The sequence below is a fragment of the Ceratotherium simum genome, chromosome 21 (genome assembly GCF_057802395.1).
Source record: "Ceratotherium simum simum isolate JZ-2026a chromosome 21, ASM5780239v1, whole genome shotgun sequence".
NCBI classification, from domain to species: domain Eukaryota; kingdom Metazoa; phylum Chordata; class Mammalia; order Perissodactyla; family Rhinocerotidae; genus Ceratotherium; species Ceratotherium simum.
The window spans coordinates 14,381,418-14,400,539 of record NC_141920.1 but is presented as its reverse complement, the minus strand read 5'-3'; the positions used below and the strand labels follow the sequence as shown (position 1 = coordinate 14,400,539).

The 19,122-nt window shown below is 50.4% G+C and overlaps 1 protein-coding gene across 25 annotated transcripts in view; it reads right to left on the bottom strand.

Moving 5' to 3' along the window:
* Nucleotides 1-8,880: 8,880 nt before the first annotated feature.
* ZMYND8 (zinc finger MYND-type containing 8) overlaps nucleotides 8,881-19,122 on the bottom strand; it is a 129,754-nt gene continuing 119,512 nt past the window's right edge. For 14 of the 25 annotated variants that reach the window (XM_087445159.1, XM_014787372.2, XM_004430299.3 and 11 more), the window contains 3 exons: nucleotides 18,029-18,095; nucleotides 12,303-12,386; nucleotides 8,881-10,540 (listed from right to left, as the gene is read on the bottom strand). In XM_087445159.1, the coding sequence (XP_087301285.1) occupies nucleotides 10,401-10,540; nucleotides 12,303-12,386; nucleotides 18,029-18,095 (291 nt within the window). In that variant the 3' untranslated portion in view covers nucleotides 8,881-10,400. The remainder of the gene's footprint in view (nucleotides 10,541-12,302; nucleotides 12,387-18,028; nucleotides 18,096-19,122) is intronic. The other 11 variants (XM_087445166.1, XM_087445170.1, XM_014787382.2 and 8 more) reach the window with 2 other exon arrangements.

Sequence of the window (19,122 nt, the reverse complement as noted above, 5' to 3'; positions counted from 1 at the left end):
TAGCCACTTTCTCCCAAATGGCAACACCAGCCCTTTCCCGTGGGCCTCGTGGTGCTGGTGCGCAGGCTGAGGAAGACTGCTGTGTAAGTCGGGCGACCCCCTTCTTGCCCCACCCCGGGCAGCCTCGCCCCCGCTGAGCCACCACTGCCGAAAGCGGGGCAGTGGTGGTCTGAGTGGTCCGAGTCGGGGCCACCTGGGAAAGCCCTGCCACGTTTCAGGGCAGTTGTGCTCCGTCCATTCCTCCACTCCACCAGGCTGAGCCAGGGTCTGCCCCTTGCCAGGCGCTCTCCCCGACTTCTGGATGCAGAGGTGGAAGGGACAGGGGCGGGCCCGGCTCTCCCGGAGCTGACCTTCCGGCGCAGGAGCCCGACAGAAAGCCGGCAGATGACCGGGGAGACCAGGACTTTGCCCCTCGTCTCCTGTCCCGGGAGAAGACAGGCGGAGGGTGCGGGCCAGCCAGCGGCAGGAACCAGCACACACGGCCCGGGTCCTTGACACACCCGGGCACAGGCTGCTTCCCCACTTGAGCTGCAACCTAAGTCCCCTTCCGAGAACCGCCTCGAGGTCGGGTCGGGCCGTGTGACCCTCAGCGGGGAGCGAAGGTGGATCGTGGAGGCCTAAGTCAGCCAACTTCAAAAAGACCAGTTGAAAGGGGTCCTGAGGACATCCGTGAGAAGGCAACGGCAGGATCTGTCCAGTGGGAGAGTCAGCGTCCAGAAAGCCGCCCCTGGCTTATTTGGGGATAAACATTGAGGGACTATTCATTGGCTGAGATTTTGACTTCCAGAATACACGGCGGGCACTGTTCCCTCAACAATGGAGGCTGCTCGCCTCCTCAGACCCTGGCTGGAGTCAGGAAGGAAGCATCGGGTGATGGGGTGACAGCATGGGGTGCCGTGGGCGGGCTGGTCACCTCTGAGGAGGTGGCATCTGAGCTCAGGCCCGGATGATGAGAAAAGCCTGAGAAGCATTCCAGGGAGCGAGGCAGGAAGTAGCAAGCAAGATGGAGCTTTCCAGCTGGAGGGAAAGGAGGGAGGCCATGGGGACAAAGGCCATGGGGTCAGAGGGCAAGGCCCCGCCAGATCTGGTTGGACCCTTTTAGTCATGGATTTGTGATTTTATTGGAGTTTGGATTTTATTCTAAATCCAGTGAGAAGACACCCAGGAGTTTAAGTAGGAGAGTGGCATAGTCTGATTTACATTTTTAAAAGTCACCCTGGCCGCTGTGGGGAGAAGCGTTTGGAGGGGGAAGGATGGAGGCAGGGCGTCCAGTCAAAAACAGCTGGTCCTGGGATTCCTCAGGAGCTTAAAGGAGATTTTAAACTTTATTTTGTAATCTACGCACAGTTTACTGCACGAAGCTCAAGTAGGCATCTTGATGTATTTTTACATACGATGACACTTGGGTAACCACCGCCCAGATCAAGAGAGAAGATGTTTCCCCAGAAGGCTCCCCCATCCCTTCCCAGCCTCCACTCACATCCCACCCTCTCCTGTCACCAAGATAGTGTGGTCCCTTCTAGAAGTTCATGCACACAGACCCATAGAGAATGTACCCTTCTGTGCCTGCCTCCATTCACCCGCAGCGTTTCTGAGGTGCCTCCAGGTTGTTGCACGGATCTGTGGTTCATGCTGGACAAAGGAGAATTTGAGTTGAGACTGCGCGACCATTGTCCCCACACGCTTGAAGCCCCTGCTGATGCCACCTCCGTGCCGGCGAGGCTGTGCTCACCAGTGACCACCAGAGGGCAGTGCAGCCCCGCAGCTGGCCCAGCCACCGCAGGGCCTGGAAGCAACGATACAGGGCTGGCCTTGTGAGGATTCCGGAAGCATCTCCTCCAGGCCGTGCCCATGCGTCCGAGATTGCTTCCATGAAATGGCAGCGCCATCCACAGTGTGTTCAGGGCCAAGAGTTAAGCTGACCCTCTGCCGTGGCCACACTGGGGATCCCAGCAGAGCACTGTCTATGCCGGGAGGCAAACGGACACCATGGTGGTCTCAGAGCAATCCCGCCACCACAGGGCCGGGAAGCCTGTTCCTGCACTCTGCCCAACTTTAAAGGTTAGCTGCTCTAATTTTTAATAACACAATTGTAGTGATAGTGTAAATTGTTTGAAAAAATGTTGTGATTTATTTTTATATCCACGAGTTCATTCGCGGACGATAAACCGGTTGCAGCCAAATACTGATTTTACAATTCATCCATTAAGTATCTGGCCCCAAATGAGTATTCGGTAAACTCTGGCCGTAGGCGAGGTGGGCGTCTCCCCTTGCAGCCCCGCCCCGACTCCGGGGCTGCAGAGACCCAGCCGTCCTCTCTCAGCCCGAAGCCTAAGGCCTCCTGGTGCCAACGAATGGGGAGCTGCAACCACGAGCCCAGCTTCTGACATTTATTAAGCCCCTGCTATGTCCCAGGCCCTGGGCCAACCCTTGACCTGCATTCACTCATTTCACCCTCACAGCCACCCACAGCCCTGTCTGGAGAGGCAGGAGAGCGTGATGGTTAGGACATGGACACTGGTCAAATCCCAGCTCTTCCTTTTACTGTCTGTGGGAACTTCGCCTCTCTGAGCCTCAGCTTTCTCAGCTGTAAAATGGGGTCATCATAGAACCAACCTCACAGATCTGTTGACAGCACTGAGTACAGCCAGGCGTGAACCACACTTTTTGACGGCACTCCACAGTAAGAAACACATATTACATGGAGACCCGGTATCACACAGATATACGTGTGTGTGTAAATACAAGTGTATGTACATCGTGTGTATCAATTAAATATGTTTCACAAAGCAATGCCCACCTTCACTACTCTGATACATCCTGTTATTTTCCACCCTGTTCTATTTTATTTTTAAATGATGCAGGTTGCAATCCACTAAATCAATTTCAGATTGTTTGGAAAATACTAGTTTAGAAAAGGGCTTGGCAGGGGCCGGCCCAGTGGCGCAAGCAGTTAAGTGCGCACGCTCCGCTGCAGTGGCCCGAGGTTCACCAGTTCGGATCCCGGGCGCGCACCGACGCACCACTTGGCAAGCCATGCTGTGGTGGCGTTCCATATAAAGTGGAGGAAGATGGGCACGGATGTTAGCCCAGGGCCAGTCTTCCTCAGCAAAAAGAGGAGGATTGGCAGATGTTAGCACAGGGCTGATCTCCTCACCAAAAACAAGAAAAGAAAAGAAAAGGGCTTGGCAAACAATGTTGTTTTTAGAAGCCCCATTTTACAGAGAGGAAGACTGAGGCCCAGAGAGGGGTTGTGGCTTGCCCGTGACCTCACAGCTGGAAGGTGGCAGAGCTTCGACTCCAACCCAGCATCTCTGACTCCTAAACGAATGCTCTTCAGCCCGAGGTTGCAAACGAGTGCCTCGCAGGCCAGATCTGGCCCACAGATACGTTTTATTGTTCTTCACATTATGTTTTCAAACTTTGATCCAACTATCTAAAACTTGAGAGATTTAACTCAAAATGTAAATTTTCAATTTCTTAAAAAAAAAAAAAATGAACAACCTGGTGAGAGTTGGCCTGCATTTGCACGTGATCAGCAGGTGCTCTCCAGGCTCACCCAGTCTCCACCCCGCCCTGCGGAAAGCTGAAAAACTGTTCCTCGGACTGCCTTACAGCCAGGGATCTGGGCAGTCAAGGGCCCCCCAGTCAGCTGCGTGCACAGGAGACCTGTGTTTGGGACTAAGAGGGGGTGAAGGAGGCTGCACGCAGGGCACCCAGCCTCCAGGTGCAGAACAGAGCGACGCTGGCGCGTCTGCTCCTCCAGTCAGCAGCGACGCTTCCTGATTCTGGGGCAGCAGCAGCCCACCCCCACCCCATCCCACCCCTGGGGGCTCAGTCCTGCAGTGTGGCTTCCTCAGCCCTCTTTGTGATTCTGTAAATACTCGGAATGTGTCAATCAGATCCAATCAGGAAGGCAGCCAGATCTGGCCCATGAGTCTGGGGTAAGTAATTTATTATGGGGATTATACTTCCAGCCACCAAAGTGAGCGTGCAGAGGGGCACTAGTAGAGACGTCGATGGGGAACCATTGCCCCTGCAGCCAAGTGTCCAGGGCTGGGCCAGGTGCCGATGTCCAGGGGTCAGGAAGAAGACCTGAACTCAGTGTGGAGGCCAGCAAGGACAAGACGGAGCCTGCTGGCCTCTCCGCACTGTCTGTCGCCACGTCCAACCACAGCGACCTTGCAAGAGAAGACGCTGCTGCTTCCCTGCCACCTTCAAAATCTCCCGCAAGTTTCTCTTTTGGTCAGTTCTAAGTGGGAGCCATTTGTGGAAAGGGATTCTGGGAAATGTAGTTCCAGCCTAGCCTGTTGACAGTACAGATTAGAGACCAGTTCTCTTACTAAACATTCTGCTTTAACTGGCTGAGTGGATTCTGCTCTCTACGACTGACCTGACTGACAGAGACTTTGGACAGTTCTGCAGTGGTACTATCACCATTTTTGTCAACGCAAGACCTTTTGTTTGGACAATTTCCCACCTTAGGAGTCTGCACCAGAAGCAGCCTGAATCTCACTATCCCAGCCTCCCTTGCAGTTAGACTGTAAACATGTGACCTAGCTCAACCAATCAGATAGACCCAGATGGTACCCAGGCTCAGCCAAGCAGATAGACCCAGATGGTACCCAGGCTCAGCCAAGCAGATAGACCCAGATGGTACCCAGGCTCAGCCAATCAGATAGACCCAGATGGTACCCAGGCTCAACCAATCAGATAGATGCAGGTGGTACCCAGGCTCAGCCAATCAGATAGACCCAGATGGTACCCAGGATCAGCCAATCAGATAGACGCAGGTGGTACCCATGCTCAGCCAATCAAATACATCCAGTTGGTACTTAGACTCAGTCAATCAGATACACCTATGTGGAACCTAGGCTTAGCCAATCCAGATATACCCACATGTGAAAGCAACGGAAGTGGATTCTGAGGGAATCCAATTTAGCAGGGAGGCAGAAAGGACATGCCCAATGTCGTTAGTGAGAGTTGCAGTGTCTGGGCCCAGTGGTGGTGACAGGAAGGTCCTGCGATGTAATTTGGACATTGTTGGTGGCTGTGCAGTCTCTGGCCCTCCCCCCACCCCAGAGGTCTGTGAGTCACTTAATATAATCTTTAATAAATTCCTTTCCTGCTCAAATTACCTAGACTGGACTCAGTTGTTTGCAACTGAAAACCTGACCTCCTCGAAATTCATTTCACCCTCGAGTCTGGGTCTCCTACGCTGTACAAAGAGCAGAACAATACCCACCCCCATGGGCAGTTGAGAGGAATCAGGGAAAGGGTACCCAGGAGGCATTTTAGAAACTTACCTGGTGCAGCAGACCCAGAGGCAGTGTCATCTGATGGGTCACCGCACTGGCTGGGGAATCAGGTGGTCTGGTTTGAATCCTGGCCCTGGCACAGACCTGATGTGTGACCTGGGGCAAGTCACTTTCCTCATCTGGAGAATGGGACTGTGGTCAGTGCCCGCCTCGTGGAGTTGTCATGAAGACCAAAAGATTACGGCATGGAAATCCCTCAGCACAGAGCTCGGCATAGGCAAAGTGCCCACACCAGTGACACTGGGAGGAATCGGGGGCACCTTTGTTTTGATGGATTAAAGAAAATAAGCAGTAATATAGGTGGTGTCCTGATGTATCCTGATAGGAGGGTGGTCCATGAATGCTGAAGTTTGGGAAACATTTATATGTTCAAAACACAACTCTGATTAATGCCACTGAACTAACTGCACACTTAAAAACAGTCAAAAGGGAAAATTTTATGTTATATATATTTTACCACAATTTTTAAAATTAATATGTATTATATCAAACATCATTGAATTATACACTTTAAATGGGTGGATTGCATGGGATGTGAATTATATCTCAATACAGCTGTTAACAAAACCACCCACCATGGCCTCCCATCTCCTTCGAAGCACAATGCAATCCCTGACCCCCCTCCCTCTCTGTTCTCATCAGCCTCCCCCACCCCCAATCCCTCCATCCCGCCTCACTAGCCTGCCTCCTCCTCCTGGAAGATGCAGGTCCCCGCCTCTGCTCTCCTACCTAGGATGTTCTTCCAACCAGGTGAGTGGCTCTGAGCTCTGCTGCCCATTAGGATCACGGGAGGAGCTTGCAAAAGCCCAGACGCTGCAGCCCCGCCTCAGACAGTAGGACGTCATTATTCAGGGAGGGGGTGGCATCTGGGCATCATTGGCTTGTTGTTTTAAATCTTCCCAGGTGCTTCTCATGTTCAGCCAGAGTTAAGAATCGCTGCCCTAGACATCACGGCTCAGTCCCCACCTCCTTCGGGTTTCTGCTTCTTTGACACTAGCTCCTCGGAGAGGCCGTCCCCAACCCCACCATCCACTCCCTCCGGACCCTGCTGGTCCACCTTCAATGTGTCTGTCCCGCCGGGATTCTATTATACGCGTATTGGACTCCTTCCCAGTGAGAATGTCAGATCGACGAGGACAGAGGCCACGATTGTTCTGTTCGGTGCTGTGGCCCCCGGCTTGGCTCACACAGAGTGCTCAGTAAGTCGCCCGAACAACGTTTGGCCCATCTTCTCCCTGTGGCCCGTGGTCCAGCTCCGGCTGTGTGGGCTGCAGTTCTGCCCGGGGCCACCAGGTGGCGAGAGTGCCTGATTGCATGAAAGGTCGCCAGCCCTGCGCGACGCCCAGCCACTGCTGACAGAAAGGAGCAAGGAGCGTGACAGCGTCTGCCGGGTTCACCAAACTCCAAGGTGTCCTCTTTCTTCTCTTCATTCACAGAGTCAGAGTCACTGTGCATCTGACAACACTGGACCCGGACTAAAGCCAGACGGAGAAGGCCCTGCTGCCCTGTCTGGAACCTCCCAGTCCTTCCCTCTTTTCTGGCCACTCACTGACCCTCTGGTGTAGCCACTCGGGATGACTCCCACGGGTCCCCTCACACAGCTCACGACTCGCACCCCAGGCCAGGTCCGTCTGCCCTGGCCGGTGTCTGGAGACAATCTGAATATCCGACAACGGGGCTGTGACACGCACCGTCCTCTTCCACGGCACCCGCTCAGAGGAGCGAAGACGGGCTGGACCTGTGCCAACATGGGACAGCACCCTGGACTTCAGGGCAAGTAAAAAGGGGCCAGAAGTGTGTGTCCAATGCTGCCGTTTATGTACAAAAAGGGGGAGAAAACTCCCTGTCTGCATTGGCCTGTGAATGCAGAGACTGAGAGATATGCAGGAAGGGGGCCCGAAAGGACCAGGGAGGCTGGGAGGACTTCACAGTGGGGGCAGCTCGCATCTTGTCACGTTTGAGGCACGTGACTGTATGACCTAGTCAAATAAATAGTATTTTTATAAACTTTTTTTAAAAGCAACTATTTCTCTATCACTGGGTCAGCCACTTCTTCCCCGATCTTTTCTTCTACGGGAGGCTGCAGCTGAGGCCGGGAGGGGCGGGAGTCGGGTGGGCAGTCCCAGGACGCCTCAAGGTGAGGAAGACTCAGGGGCTGCCCCACCACCTAGGAGGCGTGGACCTTCATCATCGGCTCTCCCAAGCCGAGGACGTGGCAGTGAACAGAGACAGCCATCCCCTCACACGCTCACATTCGAGTGGGACGGGGACACAGACAAGATCAAGTCATAAATACATACGAACTTTGCTCAGGAATACGAAGAAAACTAGGAAGAGGCTGAGACAGAGCACGGGGAGGGTGGCTACTTCAGACGCGACATCTGAAGGACAACCTGAAGAATAAGATGCCAGCCGCGGAAGGGGGTGCCAGGCCAAGGAAGCAGCAACTCTAAGGGCCTGGAGACGCACAGGGGCCTGGCTTGCTGGAGCTAAAGGACGACAGCGAGGCAACTGTGCCTTCCCTCTCGCAGCCTCGGCCTCTTCCCCTAAAATGGGGCTGTGTCCCCCTTCCACTCTGTGGCCTTCAGGATAAAATGAGGTGATACAGAGAAGGGGCACATGTGTGCCCAAGAAAAGGAAGCTAGACACAACTTAAAAAATGACAACGCCCCATCTACTGGAAGGAGCACTTACACAGGAGTCCAGTTAGAATCTTTCAGTAGTTCTGTGGCCTTGAGCTAGTCACTTTTGGGGCCTTTTTCCACAGCAGCCAGTGGGAGGTCACAGCAGGCTGGCATGCAGCCCTTTCTGATTTGGCTCAGACCCAAGGATCGAGGGGAAAATCGTAGCCCACCACGAGAACACCTTAGACCACTGTCCCCTCCACCTTGCTCACTCCTCCTTGCTGCTTATCAACATGTCCAGCTCACAGTACCCCAGGGCCTTTGCACTTGCTGGTCACTGTCTCGATTGCTCACCTACTTTATCTGTCTTCTCACACCCAGCTCTTAATTCAGGTTTCAGGTCAATGTCCCTTCCCTACATAGTCTCAGCTAGAGTAGATGCCTTCACCCTTTGGTCCTGCTCTAAACTATCCCCATTTTGTTCCTTTCACAGCACTGTCCAGCAAATGGCCTGTAGGCCAAAACCAGCCCATTTCCTGCTTTAGTATGGACTGTGAGCTGAGAATAGTGTTTCACTTTTAAATCACTGAAAAAAAGCAAAATATTTTGTGACACATGAAAACTAAATGCCCAGGGTATGCCTGGGCCAAGGCCACACACTGCCCACTCAACCTGTTAGCTCAGGCCTCCACCTTGACCACGAAAAGACAATTCACTCCCCTCCCACTGTTCGCCTAAGGCTGACCCAGAATGTCCCTTCTGTTTCACGAAGTCTCTTCTCTGTCAATAAATTCCAAGGAAGTGGACTTCCCAGGAAGCGCCCACCACTTGTGGAGACGGCCTTGACCTCTCACAGCCCCCTCTCCTGCATTGGGTCGTGCCCACCTGACACGGCCCTCCCGACCCAATGGAAAACTGCACATTTGAGGACGACCAAGCCGTTTTTCCAAAACAGTTTAATTAAAAAAAAGGTGAAGAATCTGAAAAAATCGGGGGGAGGGGGGGAACCCAAAAGAGCATACCGTGTGAGTCCACTGGCTCAGTCACAAAGAAACACCGTCATCAAAAAAGATATTTAAGTTTAATACAAATTTTATACAAAGAAAATGTGAAAAAATACTTCCATATGCTAAAAGCAATTATGCTTCACAAATAGGGCCAGCTAGGCTATTTTTTTTGACAACTGCAATTCACAAATGTTCTTTCCTGTTTTCTTCTAATATTCTCTTTTTATTTCTTCTCTAATATGGGTAACTAGCTGGAAACTGTACAGTTCGCATCCTCTTATCAACAATGAAGAGAAAGGAAACAAGACTAAAATGTACAACCAAAGGTACTGGAATGATATCGTACAATTAATTTTCTCATATACATACATCACCTTTTGCTTTGTTCAATGCTTTTTGTTTTACACAACATACAAGATGGGACTACAGCATACGTAGTGTAACAGACAGCATGGCGGGTGTCTGGCTTTCTCTCACACTGCCTTTGTTTCATGCGTACAGAAAAACGTAAAATTCCATCATATAAATAATACAGACATGCTTCATCCCAGACTCTAATGTCCTCTGCGTGCGTCTTGCTTTTGAGTTCTTGCTTCTGAGAAGCAGAGCATCTCTTCCTACCAAGTGTGTATGAGTGTGTTGAAAGGAACCAGAAAGCAAAGAAAAGGTTTCTCTTTGTTTCAAAGCTTATGACTCGAACACTCTCTCCGTTCTTCTCTTCCTGCCACTGAGCTGAGCGGGGCTCGTTTCTGCCTTCTGTAAACAAGGACGTTATTTTTTCCCTTTTAGGAGTAGAGTCATCATCGAAATCACACAAAGACAACTAGCTTCTCCACGTGTCCTTCTGGTCCAGAGAGCCTGCACTTTGTAACATCATAACATAGTATTTGAAAGGGGCCAATGGCTTGATGTGACGTGCCCACGACAGCACAGGATCTGTGCCGATCTCCTGACCCCAATGTGCTGCGTACAGACATACGAGTGACAACGGCTCTTTCCCCTGGGCATCCAGGGACGAGTGACCCCAGGGCCCAGGCTCCATGCCACCAGGCGACAGATGGGCTGACTGACCAACCCTTCTCCAACATCAAAACATTTTGTTGTTGGGTTTTTTTTAATTGTTTTTCTTTTTTTTTTATAAGTTAAAGTCAATACAAATATAAAAAGGGGAAGGTACTCTAGGTTCAATGACATCCACAAATTGTACAGTATTTACATCTAAAGCATAGGTTTCATGTGGGTGGCACAGTCCTCAGTCGAAGCTAATGCTGAATGCTATGTAGTGTAGGCTGCCCTCCGCGCCAGGCGCCAAGGCCAAGTCTGCATGTTTGGAATTCTCAAGTGTGAAGGTGGCTGTTCTCCTGTCTCACGTTTCTTTACTGTTTCCCATTTTCCTGGTGTCTGGTTTTGTTTTCCTCCACGGGGTGGGTGGCTTGTGTCGTAATCTGTCCCTAGTCCCAGAAGGCGTCCAGCCGAGACTCTTTCGGGATGAGACTCTTCGAACTGGTACTGGCATTGTGCTCGGAACGTGACGACCCTCGCTTCTCGTCGCTGCTGCTCCAGCAACTGGACTTACTACTCCGGGAATGGTCTGGGGAGGAAAACCAACAGAGGGGTGTTGAGCATCCCTGCTCAGCTCTGCCGAGGCAGAACTGCCCAACCACTCGACCTGCATCTCCTGTCCGGGAAGCCCCCTTCCCCTCCCCATTCCGCACAACACGAGGGTTACGATAGTGCCACCATTTACTTCCTTAAATGCGTGGGTCTATAGAATACAAAGGCAGAACAACTTAATTTTTCAGGATTTAACAACAGCTGATTGGAAAAACAGCAGGGGTCATGTCCACAGAGAATAAAGATGAGTGAGAAAGGTACTAAATTGCTGAGGCGTTTCTTGTGTGGTACACAAACTGTGTACTCTTATTACATGACTGAACGACACCCAGCACCCCATGCGCTCGTATCTGCCCTTGACCACTGGAAAAAGGCACCAAAATTTGGCATTTGATCTACTTACTTACATTAACAGAGTTTCTTTAATCGATGTACAGGCAACTCAAAAAACAGGCTTATAACCAAACCACCCAAGGGAGCGGATCATAAGGGAGAAGGAACATGGATCAGAATGGTCAGGTCCCGCTGGGAACACAGACCCATTGGCTCCCAGGAAGCATAAGCTTAAGAACCACTGAAGGATGTGGAACCAGAGTAAGGCCGAAGATAGCTTCAAGGACGTGTGTACCACGAGGAGCTAAGTAGTGGCTGAGTAAGAAATGAGGAAGTTTAAGGAAGAGCGAAATGGGGTATCTGTAAACCTGTCGAACAGTCCAGGCCTGCAGGCCCAGCTAGACGGTCAACTACGAGACCTGGCAGCAAAGCATTAAGATCCCATCACATCTTAGATTGTTTACCAAGTGTAGACAGATTGGAACAAAACTTTTCTTTAAATTTCCTGAGATGGGATGATAATATTTGATCGAAAGAAATCAAGTGTCAAGCTTAGAGACAGAATCGGAGTGAGTGAGGAAGGGACCATGTCCTCCCAGGGGGACAACATTCCTTATCGCCTGGTAAAAAGGCACGCGTGTGTTTACTCATGAGTTCTGTTTCTGGAAGATAAGGAGTGAAGAGAATGATAAGGATCTCCAAAGTCATGTATTCAACTCAGGAGAGAGCTCTTTTTAGTCACGTGTGTCAATGACCAAACGTGGACAGGATTCTGGTGGGCAGAGCTGGCGTCAAGGGCCGAGTCTTCTTAACAATCCTGAATCCACCTCTTCTACACGTCCTTCCCTATTTGTGATGCCGACCACTGTGAGTTCTTCTGGAAGGTCTTTGGGGAATGGAGTAGCTGGTTATCACCATATGTGAGAAAATCCTGTAATAATGCAGTCAAGCCACATCAAGCCCCCCCCAGCTCTGGTGAAAGTTGAGACAGGCTGGGACACCAGGAGAAGTGGCAGCAGGGCTGAGATTAGCACAGAATCCACATCACAGAGCCAGGCTGTCTCTGAGGGCTTAACTCCTCACCTGGATAGGATACAGGGTGCTGGCTGGTATGGCCAGTCACTGCGGGCTAGGACCCTTCACAGCAAGAGCGAGGATGACCCCCTCAAGAAGCCACACTATCCGCTCCAGCTCTCCCTTTTCCTACTGCGGTTTTCGACAGCCACAGAGGCACAGCTAAGGCAAAATGCGGCAAGGCAAGGGAAGACCCATCCCTCAAGAGGACAGGAGAGGACACGCCCACAAATACACACACACACACACACACACACACACACACACACAACGAGCCTTCTGCATGCCAGGAAAAACTCCCGGCAGCCTCCATGAGACAGGGTCATACTTACACTTCTGGGCTGGGTAGTTGGGGTGCGGCTGGTGCTCTGTGGTGGTTGGGGCATAGGCAGGCTGCTTGTCACACCTTTTGCTAACTGAAGAGATAGCACAGGTCGCCTCAGAGTCTGTCCGAGAGCTCAAATCCACACAACCCCACTGCTCACTAGTTTGTTCATCAATAGCCTACTGTTCTTAGAACTGGTGGCTGCTTCACACGTCACCATTCTCCAACTCAACGCATTCCCAGGAGGCTAAGGCTTTTAAAAATGCATGTTAAACCACGAACACAATCACTGGACACAGCACAGCATTACAGGTGGGAAATTAGGTATATAATGACATAAAAGCAACTTTGTAAGCCACAAATTCTCAGAATGTTGAAAGCAAAATCCTCAGAACCACTAGCTCTGCCAATAGCCTAATTCAGCCAGGGCAAACAGAGGCACTAGAACTACAGTAAGGTGGAAGGCACCACCCAAGGAATCCAGATTATGTGGGGCAAGAAATAACTAAGCTACTGCCAAGGCTGATGACAGAACAGGGAGGGGAAGGCGATGGTGTGTGTGGTGAGGAGGACTGATAAGGGGCTACAGACGAGATACCACGTGGGCCACATCCTCAGCTACGAGGGTAGGTCACCCACAAACAATAGCTGAAATTGAAGAGTCAAAAATCAGTGATAGGAAAGGAGTCTCAATCAAATAACTGATACGGTGAGAGGCTGGTAGAGAAATAACTGAACATATGATAAAGGAAAAAAAAGAGAAACTCCAGGAAAAAGGAAAGCTGTACAAGAATGGAAATGTAATCATGGTACACTATTTGACTCTACAAGAAATGGCATGATCATAATGATGGAAACACGGATTATCGCATTTCAATGTTGCACGCTCGGCCAACAGCCGAAAGCGAGAAGACTCAACTGCAGTTACAAAACAGAACGGACGTGTTCTCAACCTGGACGGTGGGCAAGTCACAGCAGAGATGGAAGGTCTGGGTATGACAGGGGTAGGAGAGGTGGGGCAGGAGAGACGCTGCCAAGACATACTGTCTCCAGCTGGCAGCACAAGAACCAAAGAGTGTTTTATTTGACCAAGGTAACCCATAGAGCACATAAAATAGTGACTTAAGTAGTTTGGAAGGAGGGGGAGAAGAGAAGTCATAAATGACGCCAACGCTCATCTTTTAAAGGTGGCAGTCAACAAGCAACGTCTAAGATAAAGTCCAGAAACAGAAGTATAGGGAACGGTATTATTTATGCATAAGGAGATAAGTACCAGGTGCAAAGACAGCAGTGGAGACTGGGACTAGAAGCTGTTGTTCCCTGCATGATTTTATTTTCTCTAACTATATGCATGTATTGCTTTGATTCAAGTCTTAAAATGAAAAGACAAGAAACAGGAGAGGCCCAAGCGCTCACATCCCGAGGAAGCTCAGAGCCCCTGCTACACCTCTGTCCCTCCCAGCTAGACTCCTCATCCCACCATCCCAGCACCAGACGCACAGGAAAAGCTCAGAAACCTCCATGTTCTCTAAAGCCCACTTTCCTCCACGAGACTCCATCTGCACTGTCACCACACAGCAACGGCTAGCAGGAGTTCAGTTAGACATCCGAGGAATTGGAAGAGGACTGAAAACAAGTCAGTTTTTCTGCTTTGGCACAACCATCAGCACGAAGTGCTTTGCTGAGAAGCGCTGTCCCGGCCAGGCCCCAGGACTCCCGCTCGTCTCCCTGCTGCTCGGCCACTGCAGCAGCACCGCCTGGAGGACTCCTCCTCCTCTGGTTTCTGACCACGAGCTCCGTGGTGCTCCAACTTCACTGAGGTCTTCCCTCCAGCCTCTCCCCACGTCCTAACTGTGGACGTCTCCGTAAGTGTAGTCCTGGAGCCCCCTCTTTCCTTACCCAAGACCCTAGAGAGGGTCCCTTCTGATGTGGAACTTCTGTGACTCTGACCAATCTGAGCTTCTTTGTGAGACAAGGTCTCAAAACTATATTTAAAATTTAAAATGTCCTCGCTTGTTAATGACTCAGGGCTCAGCAGTGACCGTGGTGAAAGACGCTCAGGTGGCATATTGAAACAGAAACCATATTGCATGAGCTGAGGAGTGGGCGAGCAGGGAAAGTGGAGGAAGGAATGACAGCTCTTAAGGAGACACCTAACTGGGCTGGGGAAGGAGACAGGACAGGTTTTAGGTTGTGCTGTTCAGTATGGCACCACTAGCTACAAAGTTGCTACTTAAAGTTAAATAAAGTAAAATAAAATGTTAAATTCCATTCCTTAGTCACACTGGCCGCAGTTCAAGGGTCCAACAGCCACGGGTTCTGGTAGCTACCATAGTGGACAGTGCCAATACACTGCCATCACTGCCAAATGTTCTGGGGGGGATGCAGGGTGTCAAGGGAGGAACCTGGAGATACAGGAGGATATTCAAATGCCTAGGGAAGGAAGCAGCTAAGAGTAAGAACTCAGGCCCTGACGGAGGACAGGGAGGACAAGGTGGGCGCAGCCGTGGGAAGGTTTGAATGACAGGCGGAGGGCAGGGGAGGGAGAGCTGGGCCGGTGCTCCTCTGCAGGAAGAGGCAGTGTCCTCCGCTCACAGTCACAGTGGAGGTGGAGAGGTGGGAGACTGGAAATAGAGCAGAGAACTTTGGTTGATGAAAGAAATTTGGTCAGATGACCAGGCAGATGAGAACCTCTGCTTCCGAGGTCAGTGGTCAAGATTTGTGGGTGTGGTGGAATGAGTCTGTCCTCTTGTCTAACTTTTTCCAGCTAAGCTCGGATGGTTGGGTGCAGGTGAGTAAAAAATGGAAGGCTGGGGTTCCTCCAAGGTGGGGTTCTGCCAAATGGACATGTTGAGAAAGCAGGAAGGCAGGGGAGATCGGGTTAGGCTCGCAGGGTACCGCTGGAATGAGCCATGGAAACTAAGCTGGGGAAGGAGGAAGGAGGGCGGGAAGTGAAGAAAGGAATGAGTTAGGAGATTGGAAGGGGGAAAAAAGGCCACATCTGCAGCCCTTTCCCCGGAGACCAGTGCCTACTTAGTTGAGCCACACAAATTACCAGTATTCAACCATTTCTGAATTACAAAAACAGCAGTTTCGTATAGGTCAACCTCAGAATTCCCAGCATAGTCATTGAGAGCCTGGGTCTGGAGTCAGAGAGATCTGGACTAAGTCCTGGCTCCAACAACTGCTCACTGAGTTAGTCGGGCAGGTGAGTTAACTTCCCTGGGCCTCAACTTCCTCATCTGTATAATGGGAATAGAAACTCTTCTCTCACAGATGTTGGAAATAAACACGATAAGGTATGCAAGTGCTCCATGCTCTTTAGTAAGCACCAACAAGCGCTGTTCTGACTTTCCTTGAAGGCTCATGAAGACAGGAGCTGTCTGCCTGGTTCACCTCTAAATCCCCAGCCCTAGCACAGGGCCTGGCCCCAGAGACACTCGACAAACACTGTGTACCTCCAACCATCTGCAAAAAGCCCAGTGCCATGCACCCTCCAAGAACCTAAAGCAGAATTTGGGATCTTGCCCTCCCTCCTCTCTGCCCCTCCTTCCCCTCCCTCCTGCCCCGTCAAGTCACCAGACTCCTGGGATCCTTTTCTCCTCCCCCACCCACCTAGCACAGAGTCACCAGCATCTAGCGGGGCTTCTTGCCACCTCTCTCCAATTTGAACCTTCCTTTCCACCCCCTCGGACACCAGTGCGCTCTAGGTCAGGGGTCAGCCAACTAAAGCCCATGGGCCAAATTCCCCCCAACCCTGTTTTTTCAAATACAGTTTCACTGGAGCACAGCCACACTCACTTATGTATCATCTATGTCTGCTTTTATGCCACAACAGCAGAGTTGAGCAGACGCAACAGAACCCACGTCGTGTGGCCTTCGAAGCTTAAAATATTTACTATCTGGCTCTTCACAGAAAGTTTTCTGACCCCTGGCCTAGGTAAGACTCATTTACCTTGGAACTGGAATATGATACATCTCTCAACCACCTTCCTGTATGCAATCCTGTTTATTCCAAGACTTCCTACACCACGGCATCATTAATCTTCCCAATGCCATGCTGTTCCCAACACTTTGCTGTTCCAAACCCTCAAGAGCGCCCCTGTCTGAAGCAGCAGTGTCTCCCCAACTTGGGCCCTTCTCACTCTAACTTTGCAGTTTTGACACATCTGCAATCCTCCTACATGTGACTTAGTTCATGTTTTTATTTTAAACTCATTTTTAAACTTAAATAAAACAGAAACTTTTATATCACCACCTAAAAGCATAAAATCAATAATATTTGCCAGGGGCCGACCCCGTGGCTTAGCGGTTAAGTACGCGCACTCCGCCGCTGGCGGCCCGGGTTCAGATCCCGGGCACACACCGAGGCACCACTTGTCACGCGGCAACCCACATACAGCAACTAGAAGGACGTGCAACTACGATATACAACTATCTACTGGGGCTTTGGGGAGAAAAAGGGGAAAAAAGGAGGAGGATTGGCAATAGATGTTAGCTCAGAGCCAGTCTTCCTCAGCAAAAAGAGGAGGATTGGTGTGGATGTTAGCTCAGGGCTGATCTTCCTCATAAAAAAAAATAATAAGAAGAATAATAATAATTGCCATACATAGAAGGCAACTCTACAAATAAACATAATGAAAACCAAATTGCAGTATTAAATTCTAGGTGGGCCCCATGCTGCTAAAGTCTAAAGTCTGCTCTGTCTTTGTTAAAAAGAAACTAGAAAAGATCAAAGAGATGAGAAAGACATGTTAGCACCAAACTAAACTTTTCTCAGAGATTTAATCAGAGGACTGAAGGGGAAGCGAGAGGGTGGGTGGTTTAATCGTATTTAATGCCAAGTTCATGTTCTCCCTCAAGTCAGCTCATGCCAGACCCTCTTATTCCCCACTCATCCAAATCCCACTCTCTAGCCCCTCCAGGAAACCTTCTCCAGCCACCCTAACAATGGACATCACTTCTTCGTGTATGCACTTAAAATGCAGAAGTGAAATAGAATTTTTGGTTTTCAGCTGAAGAGAATTATCTGGCAGAGAGAAAGACCCTGGAGCAGAAGGATCTTGAATTAAGCATAATTGTCCTCAATGAGGGAGGCACTTTCTTTGAACCCTTCTGGAATGACCCAAAACTGTTTTAGGAGGGTGCAGGGAAAAGACCCTTTGGTCTAGAAAAAAGGACAGCTCAGACCCCACAGAAGAGAAAAACCAGAAGTTAGTCTGAGCAAATCCCCCATAACAGCCTTCCAGGTTATTCCCCAAGAGGAAAGGTTTTACAGAAAGATCATCTACCTAAAAATTTTCTTCTTTTCTCCAAAGCCTCAAGTGCCCTCATCCACCACATGCGGGTGTCGGGACCTCAGGAATAAAGTGTCACATGGTGTCATTTACTGCGGTCATTTCCCTGAGGACAAAAGACCTGCCCAACCCAAACACACATGTTCGACCCCACCCCGGGTCAACACAGGACCCTCTGTCCAAACCAAGTTTTATGTGGAACCCCAATAAATAAAACAAATACAAGTCAATACTGATCACTTTGGAGAGGTGCCTGAAAGTTGTCTTGCCCAGCCACCCTGCCCCAACTGACCCGCCCAGGACGCCCCCAAGGATCCCTAAGGACCCACAGTAGTTGGAAAACCACTGCTGTAATTCAAGTTCTCCCTGAGAAAATGGCTTCCCCTCAGCCTGCGTGGATGTGAGCGCACCATTCACCCACCAGGGGGCAACATACCAGAGCCTTGGTTGGAGCCTAAGAGAATGGAGGAGGGTGTCTCCCTGGAGCCAGAAAGGTCGAGGGTCTAGAAATACAAAGAGAGAGAGAGAGAGACTCAAGGCCCTGGGGCCAATGCAGCCCCCCAGGGAAGGCCAGGGATCCACGGGGGTGCTCATCGCTGCCCCCAAGGCACCTTGGCGCCCTCTGGTGTGCTCAGGCAGGGGAGGCCAGCTCAGCTGGGGTGGCCCTACGCCTGTACTACGTCTCCCCAAATGAGCAGGCTGAACACCGCACTGGGATGGCCCCTTACTCAACCCTATAGCCTCAGCTTCTAGAACATTCACTGTTTCATCAACTTCATCCACTGACCTACCCACCCTCCAGATTTTTGCCATATCCAAAAAGGAAATATATTACTTCAAAATTAATTCATTTTTATGTCACATTAATCTCCTACTAGCCAATAATATCAATGAAATCAATGGGTTTTGATTGATGGGATACTTATTTCTACTTAATACATATTGAAATAAATACATGACTAAAAATGTAAAAAATTATCAATGTGCTGCCTAAAATAACATTTGCATACAATCCATGTTACATATACCACACGACACTGGGGAGCTGTGAGGGGCAGCCTTCACCATCCAATATGGCAGCCACTAGCCACATGTGACTATTTGTATTTAAATGAATTATAATTAAATATAATTTAAAATTCTGGTCCTCGGGCCGGCCCCGTGGCTTAGCGGTTAAGTGCGCGTGCTCCGCTGTTGGCGGCCCGGGGTTCGGATCCCAGGCGCGCACCGACGCACCGCTTCTCCGGCCATGCTGAGGCCGCGTCCCACATACAGCAACTAGAAGGATGTGCAGCTATGACATACAACTATCTACTGGGGCTTTGGGGGAAACAAAGGAGGAGGAGTGGCAATAGATGTTAGCTCAGAGCCAGTCTTCCTCAGCAAAAAGAGGAGGATTAGCATGGATGTTAGCTCAGGGCTGATCTTCCTCACACACACACACACACAAAAAAAATTCTGGTCCTTGATCACACTAGCCACAGTTCAAGTGCTCAAGCGCCACATGTGACTGGTGGCTACCATACTGGG